This window comes from Myripristis murdjan, chromosome 24 (genome assembly GCF_902150065.1).
Source record: "Myripristis murdjan chromosome 24, fMyrMur1.1, whole genome shotgun sequence".
Classification (NCBI taxonomy): Eukaryota; Metazoa; Chordata; class Actinopteri; order Holocentriformes; family Holocentridae; genus Myripristis; species Myripristis murdjan.
In genome coordinates this window covers 2292512-2304755 of record NC_044003.1, presented here as the reverse complement: position 1 = coordinate 2304755, position 12244 = coordinate 2292512, and the positions used below count along the sequence as shown (strand labels likewise).

The window sequence follows — 12244 nt, the reverse complement described above, 5'->3', positions numbered from 1 at the left end:
CACAAGAAGCAAAACACCTGTCCAGAGTTGCACAACAATAAGCACAGACTCAGCTTCACACTTTTTGCAAAACATTACACACAGTGATTTGAAAAACTCTACACACATTTTCAGCCCTCAGACACAGAGAAGGATTGTGAGGCTGTTTCCTTCTCATTACAAAGCCCCAGCTTGCCAGTGAGCACACTGATGAACACACTGGATAAGCACATCCGCCTGGTGTGGAAACACACAGGTGCTGAACTGAAAACACAGCACTCAGGAAGGTATAAAGGCCAGCAGGTGAGTTCACCTGTGGAGTTAGAAGAAGAGTGAGAATGAGAGGAGGAGCTCAAAGAGGAGAAGAAGGAGGTAGAGGAAGAGGCCGAGATAGAGGAAGAGGTAGAGAGGGACCTGAAGAAGAGATAGCACCTGAACAAAGAAGAAGAATGACTGTCTGCTGTGTTTCTGCTGAGATTTGGCAGAACTCTCAGTGCAGCTTCCCTCAGCGTCCTGTTTGTCTACAGAGAAGAAAACGACTATTTTGTTCTGATTTTCCTTGCTGATTGACATGTTACTGTAACTGAGTATATGGTAAGAAATAAATATTTTCAGTCTGCAGCATCAGTGTCGTGCAGTACTTGGTACGTTTATAGTACTTGTGTACTTTCTCTGTATACCTCAAAGTAATCATGAAGAATGTATTGGGTTTGTCAGTATATTTTGTCATGTAAATTATTCCATAACCATGCTCTCAAACAATATTTCTGAATAAATTCATCACTATTTCTTAAAAAAGGGTTTTTACAAATGTGTTTTGAATTTATTACGGTAGTATGTAATAGATGGAAACAGTGTATGATTATTGAAAGACTGTGTTAGTGACGTGAGAGCAAAATAAGATTTTTATCAATTTGTTTATGATTTTGGCTGATATGGTTCATTTTGCAAACAAACTGGGTGTTGTGCAGATTGGGTGAGGTGTTTGGCTGTTTAGAAAAAAGGAGCCCTGTTTTCAAAATTGTGTGTAAACAATTGAAAAAAAAAAAAACTGTAATCAACAGGCTGTGTTCACTTTGTGTTCCCAGCTGATCTGATGCAGCTCAAACATCAGGCTCAACAGTCAGGCTCTCCTCCTGCCGACACGATTTAAACAGGTTCATTCACTGCTGCTGTCCGGCTGTCAGGCACCATGCTGCCCCCTGCTGGAGCGACCCAGAGCGACAGACCAGCTGAACCAGAATAACTCTTTCACCTTGACCTGAATTAAAAAAAAAATAGGCCAGACCTAATAGACCAGAACACTGTGTCCTGCCTGAGAAGACGTCCCGTCCCTGCTCTCCTCTCCGTCGTCCTGACGATCATTCCATCAGCGTCCAAAGCCAGAACAATGTCTTCTTCTGCAGCCGGAGGCAAGAACGCTCCAAGGTGCACCTGTGATGCTGTGCTCCATAATCTGTTCTTGATTAATTTTAATCAATTTACAGTAAATGTGTCGACATCAGCCCCAAGACTTTTTTCCTTCTCTATTTCTTTCTGATTTTTTCCGCTCCACTTTTGCTGGACCTTCATCCGTTTAAGGCAAGTTTTATTTTCAGTTGAAATTTACAACGTTTAGATTTCACTCGCTCTCATCCAGCTGGGCTGATCAAATCTCAGCTCATGTCCCATGTGACGTGTTTTCCTGGCGGTGGAGGTCTTTAAGATATTGCCGAAGACCTTTTTTTTTTGTTGTTGTTGCCTCTGGTGTTGCCATCACCAAATTTAGGGCTTAGATCAATTAGCAAGATTTTAGGGATTTAAGCTAAAATCAAGGCCTTTTAACTAAGTTGTTTAACTGCAGATTTGGGATTTAGGTTTAGAGTGCACTGGTTAAATGCACCTCTGGTCCAGTTGCAGTTTGTTAATTTGGAGGGAAGTGGTAACCCTTCTGCTGGAGGAAACGCCGCTCAGTGTCAGTACAAAGTGTGTGATTTAGAATAGTAAAAGTTGCTGAGTCAGATTTCGGAAAAAGAGACCGGCGCTTCTTTTCTGCATGACTCTAAAAGGACGAGTTCAAACCGGATTCTTTGAAGAAGAAAAAAATGACAAACTAAAGGAGACAAACCAGCAGATTTGTCTTCTCTGAGGATGGAAACACAGTTTGGGACTTTCTGAGTTTTTTTTTACTCTCTGGGAGTCAGGCACAAAAACTGCAGCAAAAACACAGAGAAGGCCATGACAAAGGAGAAATGATTGATTGCTTTTTGCAAAACTAGAAGCGACCCCCATAACCAACCAACCAACCTCCTTATTTTATTGAATTTCATTTTTGTCTCCTGGAGCCTCCGAGGCTGAAGCCACAGGAGCAGAGGAGACCGGGGCGGCAGCGAGGAACAAAACACAAAAAAAGCCCGACAGTCCTCCGGCGCCGAGCTTTCTCAGCTCATTTGTTCAACAGTCACACGCTCCAAAGGCTTTTCACTTCCACAGCCTCCGGTTCCTGGTGGCACAAGAGCTGGGAGTGAGTTTTCTAAAGACATGAAGCTTGGACAGTGATGATTTTAATTGGGTGGGTGATATTTTGTGCTCAGTGTTTAAGTATTCAGTTTTTCTTATAGAATTTGAAACTTGTCAGGGGAGAACAGCCGCCAAAACAAATTTAAGGTGAATGATTTGGATTCTTTCTCGTAGAGTCTCTCCAGCAGGTTTGGTCCATGAGCTCCTCCCCTTACCTCTTTTCCGCCAAAGAGGTTCCAGGGCTGGTTCAGAGCCGGTGCCTGACTTAGCACCGGTTCTTTGTTTTCCCACCGTCCAAACTGGTTCCAAACTGGTTCCAGGCGAGCACCAACTTGGAGCAGGGGCTAAACAGGAACCAGAGAAAGAACCGATGACACGACCCACCACGTCATTGGTGGGCGGGGTTACAGACCCAAACGGGAACAGCGATCGCTATAAACGTATCGCTGAACGTAGTCGTTGTTCGTTCCGACCATGAATACGACGGGTAGCCAGCAATAATTGTGTTTTTCGCCTCTGGATCTCACTGTAGGCTTGTAAAGACACAAGCAGTATTTGCATCGTTACGGTGGCTCGTCCATTTGTCGTCCATGTTGGTTGTTGTGATTCCGAGCGAGTGTCTCGCACAGCCACGTGATCATGTTTCACGCTGACGTCATGACGTGGCTCTGACTCGGCTCCTCTTGGCTGTTGGCCGGTGGAAAAGCAAACCGGTTCTTTGTTGGCACCAGTTAAGCACCGGCTCTAGCACCAGCACTGAACCACCACCAGGTGCTTTTTGGTGGAAAAGGGGCACCTGGGGTGAGAAGGAGAGCTTCACCAGGAGACTTGTGCTCCAACATGACAGAGCAGAGAACACACACCGTGTTGACAAGAAAGGATCAACAGCAGCAACGTGTTTATTTTGGTGTCACTTTCAACTCTTTTCTGCCCCCTGCCTTCCAAAACAGAACTATTTTCTGCCGTAGTGCGGCGCTTTGACTGTACAAAAACAAGACAGACTAGCTGTCCACTATAAAAACACAGTACAAAAGCATTACATATTCATGTCTGAAGAAACACAAACACTGGATGTCCAGGTCTCTGCTGCTGTCTGAGCGCTGGACTAAAGTCTGTCTGCTCCAGGCTCCTGGCTCTAAAGGCTTGTCCTGAGTCTCCTCATGAATCCTGGCTGGGTTTTGGGCGTAACATGCAGTGAACCAATCAGAGGCCGTCTCCCGTCCCCTCTAACAGCCAGGTGTGTCCCACCTTGGTGGGCTGCTGTTCTAATGGAGGATTCAGGACGGGAACTTTCCCAAACTGTCCCGTGTCTCCGTTCAAACATGGAGCAGACAGGTCGAGGCTGTGTGAGGCAGCGATCTTACCGGAATGAACCTACAGTCTTATAAGTCACACAGAAGCTGTTCAGTTTGCTCTTTTAGCTTTTTAAATCCTTACTTGGGATTTTTGGCTCGCAGAATTCATTGAATTTATCAGGCTTAACACACACACACACACACACACACACACACACACACACACACACACACTTCATCCCAACCTCCTTACTTTAATCTGTGCGAGTCAAACCGAGGCCTATGGAGATTTAAAGATGAACTCCAAAGTGAAATACTGTGTTCTGTTCACCGGGAAAGTAAAGTCATCTGGGTTGCTGATGGGCACGTCGGCCAGTTTGGGGATCGAACACGCAACCCTCCAGCTCCAGCATGGTTGCGGTCACTCTGTGGTCTTTTTCCAACACAGACTCTCTAAACACACATAAACATCCCAACAAGTTTTCAGGTCAATTCAATTCAAAGAACTTTATTTTTAACTTTTTAACTTTATTTAAAATGTAATAAAATAAATAACAGTAAAATAATATAGAATAATAAATCATTTAAATAAAATAAATTAAATTGATAATTTACATTTTATGAAGAATAAAAGCATCCTAAAGTGCAAAAAGTCGTTGTAGTTTATCGAACCAAAACCTCAAACTGGGTCTGCGCTGAAAAACCCACAAGAGGGAAAAAAAAAAAAAAAAAAAAGAAAACAGGGGATCAGATCTGAGCAGAATGTGCTGCATTAGAACAAATCAGTGGGTTACATGGAACTTTACACGGAGCTTTCAATATGCAAATTAAACGGATGAACTGTTCAAAACCTCAAACAGCACCGGAACAGGAAGTTTAGTGGTTCCTTATAGAACCTCCTAGTTTGGTAAAATCAGATTAAAGAGCTCATTATCATTATTATTATCATTATAATGTTAAGCTCCTTTGATTCTGCTGGCTTTTTGTCCTGGTTCTTTACAGGACAACAAGGGTTCTGTGTGGAACCATCAGAGCATGGAGCTGTAAGGAACCCACAAAACGGTGATTCAGTAAAACTGGTAAATAAGAATAAGGAACGTGGTTTTGATGTGAGAAAACCAAAAAGGTTTTATGGTGCTGGTTCTACACAGAACCATGATGACACAGAAACCCTCTGATTTGTCAAAATGGAAAAACGTGCACATCAGAATAAAATGGGTAAAAAAAAAAAAAAAAAAAGTTATTTGTATTTTGATTTGAGGACTTTTTAAAATCTAAAGTGGTTCTTTTCAGCGCCACAAAGGGTTCCGCCGTGGTGTGCAGTGTATAGGAACCATTTCCCGGTGCTGAGCAGAACCTTTGTTTCTGAGAGTGCAGCTTTCATTGGAGCCGGAGGACTGCAGGGCGCGTTAATTGGCACAAAGCCGCGGTGTTTCCCGGCCGACCGCCTGCGCAAAAACGTGAAAAATGGGCGTAAATTGTGAATATCCCGAGTGTGAAGGATCGGCGTGAGATCTGCACAGCCGCTCACCGGGAGGAGGAGGAGGAGGAGGTGGAGGGAGGAGGAGGAGCAGCCCGGGCACATCCAGCCTTTGTATCCGCAGACACCGCGGCTCTGCGGCGGGGAGACGCAGAGGCGCTTCCCCAGACGCCAGGCGGGGAAACCCGGGTTCAGCAGCCACGGCGGACCGGGCCGGGGGACATGGGGGATCCGGAAAGGACGTTTTCTGTGATCTAAGAGGAAACGGATCTTGTCAGTGTGAGAAGAAAACTTAAAGCGCAGAGAGGAAGAGAAGAAAGAGAGAAAAGGGGCGTTTTTCTCTGCAGAGAGAAGAAAGAAAGAAAGTGAGGATTTTCCAGACGCAGCGGCGACGCGTTTTACTTCAACCGGTGGAATTGATTTGGATCAGTCGCGGTCCAGATGGAGGTCAGTGAGGACAAAGTGGCAGAAAGAAGGACCGGAGGTGAAATTTCACACCTCAGCGCAGCAGCCATGTCACAGCAGCTCAGCATCGACAGCTGCTACGACACGCTGACAAAAGCCAAGAGCCAAAGTCTGGACGGCTTGAAGGAGCGGGTCTACACCTACATGAGCGACAATTTCCTGCAGATCCTCAGGAACCCCGGTGTGTACGGCCGGCTGACGGCCGGGGAGAGAGAGCTCATCCTGGCCAGGAGGATGGAGGGGAGCAGGCTGCTGTCGGTGGCGGAGATAAATGAGGTGTATGACCGGGTGGGCAGCCGGGAGAACAGCCGGCCGCAGAGCCCGTTATCCGGCCAGCCGCCAGAGGACAAAAACCACCACCGGATCTTCTGCTTCCACAGGGAGAAAAACCGGTGGGAGGTGCTGACCCGGATGCCGGAGGAGATCCAGACCAGAGGCTCCGGCATCTGCACCATGTACAACTACCTGTTCGTGGCAGGTGGCATCAAGACGCAGGGAGACTGCGCCAAGGCGACGGACAAGGTCTTCTGCTACAACCCGCTCACGGACGTCTGGACCGAGATCCGGCCGCTGTCCCAGCCGCGCTCCCAGCTCAAACTGGTTTCCATGGACGGCTACCTGTTCGCCATCGGAGGGGAGTGCCTGTTCACCGTGGAGAGGTACGACCCGCGGGTGGACAGGTGGAGCCCCGTCGCGCCTCTGCCCAAGGGCTCCTTCGCCGTTGCGCACGAAGCGACGAGCTGCGGCGGGGATCTGTTCGTGTCCGGCGGGTCGCTCTTCTACCGGCTGCTGCGCTACGACTCCCGGCGGGACGAGTGGGAGGAGTGCCCGTTCAACGAGAGCCGGAGGCGGTCCACGGACATGGTGGCGCACCGGAGCCTCATCTACCGCTTCGACGTGAACCGGGAGAGGGGCGTGGACGTGTTCAAGTACAACACGGTGGTGAAGGTCTGGCACGGCGGCGCGTCCTTCCCGCAGGACAACCCGCTGCCCTTCCGCTGCGCCGTGCTCGGTGACCGGATCTACTGCGTCAACAAGAGCCGGACCCTGCAGTTCGTGGTGGAGGAGGACCGGGAGGAGTTCCTGCCGGAGGTCCTGCCCGCTCCGGCCGAGGCCAGAGGAGCGCTGGTGCCCTTCGTCCTGACGCTGCACGGAGCCGCCTGACCGACCCCGGACCCGCCGCAGCTCCCCTCAGCTCTCCAAGCCTCCCGCTTTCTCTCTGATCTGCAGTTTGCCACGGTGCCTTTTTGTTATTAATGAATACGATCATTTTGGCAGGGCTTTGTGCGTCATATGCACTAACTTTTTTTCTTTTTTCTTTATTTCTTTTAACTTAATACGGGGGTTCACCTCCTGAGCGTCACAGGGCGCTGGGAATCCACTTTTTGTGTCTTTTTACTTTGTTCAGCGCTTTTTTCAGTTTAATCAGAACAGGAGCAGCAATCTGACAACAGGAGTGACGAGTCTAACTTCACTTGTCATGTTTCTGTCATCATGTTGACTCTCAAGTGAGGAAATTCAGCGGAGAAAGTGAAGCTGCTGCGGAAAGGAGTGAGATTACCCAACCAGCAGAATGAGACTAACTAACGCTCTGAAAATGGACCTTTGGGGTTTGCTTTATGATTCTCATAAAACAGTGTAGTGGCTGTAGCAGTTTATAATGTTAGAGGGTTGCCAGTTTGAATTCCTGGCTGTGCAAAAAAAAAAAAAGAGGAAAAAAGAAAGAAAGAAAAACAGTGTGCTGTCCTCCAGTTGTGCTGCTGAGGTGCCACTGAGCAAGACTTGACCCGTGAATGTGTTGAGGTGCATGAAGGTGCATGCAGGTGTGAGTGACAGACAGCACCTGAGCTCCAGCAGGTCTGGCCTTTTTCTGATGTCCCAGTGTTTCTGTGCTAATCTCACTTTTTTATTCCAGCAGATTGACTTGGCTTCTTTCAAAAACATCAGGAAAAGGCGATGAGCAAATGAGCAAGAAATGACCTGAAAATTAGCAAAAAAAAACCCAAAACAAAACAAAACAGATAATAAGTCTCAAGAAAATGAGCAGAAAATTGGAACAAAAAAACAAACAAACAAAAGAAAAAGATTTTTAAATATTTTTAAAAATTACAAAAAAGAAACTGTACTTATAATTAAAATGACATCTAAAGGTCAGATCACTGAGGCTGGGTCCGCTTTCTCACAGTGAAACTGATTTTGCCTGAGGCCCCTGAAGGACCCTCAGGGCCCCTGGGGCCCCGGGCAGCGGTCTGATGTGAACCTCAGTCTCACTGCGCTCGGGGTGTGTGTGTGTGTGTGTGTATGTGTGTGTGTGTGGCTGAAGGGCCGGCTCTGAGGAGAGTCTCATGATCAGTCTGAGTGGAAACTTGTGTTCTCTCCACGCCTGTTAGGAGGGAACTGAGCCTGCAGAGGAGAACGTGACGTGGAACCCTGGAGTCTGTGGAACCAAAGCAGAGAACCGAAGTAAACAGACAGGAAGAAAAAAAAAAGAACCTTCATGGTGGTTAATTCTCATTTCTTGAAATAAAATCAAAGTACCAACCAGAAGCAAAAATATGAGGTGATAGTAGAACCACCTCTGGTTCCACAAAGAACCTCTCAGACCATGGTTCTTTAAAGAATCGTTTCTTCAAATGGTTCAAAGGTGCAAGAGCCATAAAAACACAGTTCTTTGAGGAACCAGCAAGGTTTTTTTTTTTTTTTTTTTTTTGTACAGAAGAGAGAGAAAATGTTTCATGGCCCTTAATTCTAATCTTTTTTAAAGGAAAAGTGAAGGTGTCAGCTAGAACCCAAAGCAGTTCCTCATAGTGGTGCTATAGCTCTACAGAACCATTCTGGTTCCACAAAGAACTTCACAGACCGTGGTTCTTTAAAGAATCATTTCTTTAAAAGAGTCAAAAGTGCCGTCAAGAGCAATAAAAAAACACAGTTCTAGGAGGAACCAGAGATGGTTCTTCATTCAGTGAATAATAATAAATGATAAATCCTGAAGTTAAAGATGCTCAGGTTCTCCTCAGGTTCTCCTCAGGTTCTCCTCAGGTTCTCCTCAGGTTCTCCTCGGCCTGTGCAGCTTCACACTGGAGCAGCAGCAGCTGATCTGACCTCTGATAACTAAATGTAGAGTCTCAGATGTTTCTTCAGCAGCACAGATCATCTGGATTAGCTCCCAGCTGATCAGCTCAGATTAGCGTCAGCCTCTTCTGATCGTTTTGAAAGAACTTTATCGACAGCAGACGGTTTACGACGCCGTGAGAGATCCACCCAGCAGCTGCTGCTAATGTCACCATGCAGGTTTCAATAAAGTTATTTAAACACACTCTTCTGACGCTGTGACATCACTGAACGCTACAGGTGTTGCTATGGCAACGGCAACCACCCAGAAACACTCTGATTTGGTGTGAACAGAAGGCCCACAGTGGTTCTACCTGTTCTGTTTCTATGATCCCCACACACACACTCACTCTCTCTCTCACAGTGTGTGTGTGTGTGTGTGTGTGTGTGTGTGTGTGTGTGTGTGTGTGTGTGTGTGTGACCTGCTGAGTCCATCTGCTCCGTGTCTCTGCGGCTCGATCACAGACGCCGAGGCAGAATCACAAAACGCTGCTGTTTCTTTAAAATGTGTTTTGGTCGTGAGCAGCTGCAGGTGAGCAGGTGAGCAGGTCTGCCGCCTGCAGGATTTCCCTCGGACTGAATCCCACAGGAGGAGAACAGCTGGTTCTCACAGGGTTTTTCTCATAAATTTGTGACTTTAATCTTGAAAATTCATTTTTTCCCCCCAGAATATTCCCTTCCCTCCTGCAGACCTGTGATCTCTGCCTCCCTGCGGCCCTGATAGGCCGTCGTATTTTCTCACCAGTAGATGAGCAGCTTTTTAAATCGGGTCAGATGGTGGCAGGAGGAGTGTGTGAGTGTGTGTGTGTGTGTGAGTGTGTGTGTGTGTGTGCAGCGAGGCCAAAGCACTGTGGCTCTCTGTATGGATGACAGTTGAGTGGTCGGTTCAGTCGCTGTTCACTGTGTTAGTAAATGAACTCTGCTCACTGAGGCCGGCGGCCCCCATCAGGCCCTAGAGCCTCCGCTGCGCCCCCCGCCCCGCCCCGCCCCGCCCTGTGTTTGTGTGTTGGAGTGCAGGGCTCGCCACAATAAGAGCCCTCTCTCTGCAGCCTCTCTGTGTGAGGAAATCAAACGCTGACAAATCATTTCCTCCCCGCTGAGCCGCCAGCAGCAGCATCCTGTTGCCAAACCGACACAAACCGTCCCCCCCCCCCCCCCCCCCCGTCTCCCCCCGTCCAAAAAAGTATTACAAAAATGATGATGAGAAAAAAAGAACAAATTCTGAGATTATCAAGTTTCTCATTATTTTGTGTTTTTTTGTTAGTAGTAGTAGTAGTAACAGCAGTAGTAACAGCAGTAGCAGTAGTAGTAGTAGTAGTAGTAGTAGTAGTAACAGCAGTAGTAGTAGTAGTAGTAGCAGTAGTAGTAGTAGTAACAGCAGTAGTAGTAGTAGTAGTAGTAGTAGTAGTAGTAGTAACAGCAGTAGTAGTAGTAGTAGTAGCAGTAGTAGTAGTAGTAACAGCAGTAGCAGTAGCCTAGCAGTAGTAGTAACAGCAGTAGCAGTAGTAGTAGTAGTAGTAACAGCAGTAGTAGTAGTAGTAGTAGTAGTAGTAGCAGTAGTAGTAGTAGTAACAGCAGTAGTAGTAGTAGTAGTAGCAGTAGTAGCAGTAGTAGTAACAGCAGTAGCAGTAGTAGTAGTAGTAACAGCAGTAGTAGTAGTAGCAGTAGTAGTAGTAGTAACAGCAGTAGTAGTAGTAGTAGTAGCAGTAGTAGCAGTAGTAGTAACAGCAGTAGCAGTAGTAGTAGTAGTAACAGCAGTAGTAGTAGTAGCAGTAGTAGCAGCAGTAGTAACAGCAGTAGTAGTAGTAGTAGTAGTAGTAGTAGTAACAGCAGTAGTAGTAGTAGTAGTAGCAGTAGTAGTAGTAGTAGTAGTAGTAGTAGTAGTAGTAGTAACAGCAGTAGCAGTAGTAGTAGTAGTAGTAGTAGTAGTAGTAGCAGTAGTAGTAGTAGTAGTAGTAGTAGCAGTAGTAGTAGTAGTAGTAGTAGTAGTAGTAACAGCAGTAGTAGTAGTAGTAGTAGTAGTAGTAGCAGTAGTAGTAGTAGTAGTAGTAGCAGTAGTAGTAATTTTCATACCTAATTTTCAGGTAAATATTTTTTTCCATTTGCTCTGTGTTGGGTTGGGGGTAGGGTGAGTGTGCTGAGGTCATGAAGGGGTTAACCCTCAGCTCAGATTAGATTATGCTTTTTAAAATGTCACAGCTTCCTGCTCGTCCTCCTCGTCCTCCTCGTCTTCGTCACGGCGGCCAGCACAGAGGAGGCTTTGTTGTGTCTGGGCGGGACGTCCCAGGCCTCGGGGTCGCGTGGCGGCAGACTGGGGCAGCAGGAAGCTGCCGTTGCCATGGTGACCGACCGGCGGCCACCTCACCTGCCCGGCTGATGTGGTCGAGTACACAGGATCACTAAATACTGCAGTTCATGTACATTTACACAGTGGCTCTCTCTCTTTCACACAGACACACACACACACACACACACACACACACACACACTTCTAGATAACCAGATACTTTAACAGCCTTTCTTGTTTATCTATTTTTCCAAATTTTCTAGTCATTTTCTTGTATTTTTTTTTTTTATTATTATTTTTATTTCACTGTTTCAGTGAAAAAAAAAATATTGGCTAACTGTCTTTTTTGTGACAAATCCAGTGAATTTGCTGAGCTTTCAAGGGGTTAAATCTGTAATTATTCTCAAATTACTAGTTAATTTAGTAAGTTTTAGTTAGTTTAGTTAATTTGAGCTGGTCTAGAGTCTGTGTTTATGAGGACCGGCCAGTGGAGGGCTGCACAGCTCAGCTTTGGGGCAAAAATTTAAAAAAAAAAAAAAAAAAAAAGGCGAATGGCGCCCTCTTGTGTTGAGACTGGGAATTGCAGTGTAAAGTTTTAACAGGATATAGATAATTTATTTTTCATTTTTGTCATGCACCAAAAAGCAGTTTACCAGACTCAACAAACAGAACAAACAAGAGCAAGAACAAATAACGACACCACTACTAATAATAATATCATTTCATATCATATCATAATATCATATCATTTAATCATGATAGAAATCCTACCCAGGCTGCTGCAGTGAGAACTCTACTGTGACTGAGCAGCTTTTTGGTGTACTTGTACTTTTTGGAGTATTTTTTTTTAAGTCAGTGGTTTGACTTTTCCTTCAGTCCAGAGTTTTGTCCTTCACTGCATTTTAAATCTGATCCATCACAGACAGACTGGAAACTTTCACAATAAAAGCTTTGTTGCTTCTACTTTTTGTCATTTTCCAAATTTCCCGATAAAAGCTGTACCCTGAAAAATTGCAGTGAGGACCATTTAGACTCAACTGGCAAAAAAAAAAAAAAAAAAAAAAAAAAAAAAAAAAAAGTGGAATAGCAGAGTAACAGTACTTCAGTCTGCAGTACTCTCTCCGCTGT

General features: G+C 45.9%; 1 protein-coding gene across 1 annotated transcript; it reads left to right on the top strand.

Annotated features, from left to right (window-relative positions):
- The first annotated feature begins 5389 nt into the window (after nt 1–5389).
- On the top strand, nt 5390–7428 carry LOC115356455 (kelch repeat and BTB domain-containing protein 11-like). The gene has a single exon (XM_030047629.1). The coding sequence runs from the start codon at nt 5695–5697 to the stop codon at nt 6880–6882; it is 1188 nt and encodes a 395-aa protein (XP_029903489.1). The 5' UTR covers nt 5390–5694; the 3' UTR covers nt 6883–7428.
- The last annotated feature ends 4816 nt before the right edge of the window (nt 7429–12244 follow it).

Coding starts and splice junctions, on each gene's coding strand:
- LOC115356455 (XM_030047629.1), top strand. CDS start 5,695: ATGGAGGTCAGTGAGGACAAAGTGGCAGAAAGAAGGACCGGAGGTGAA.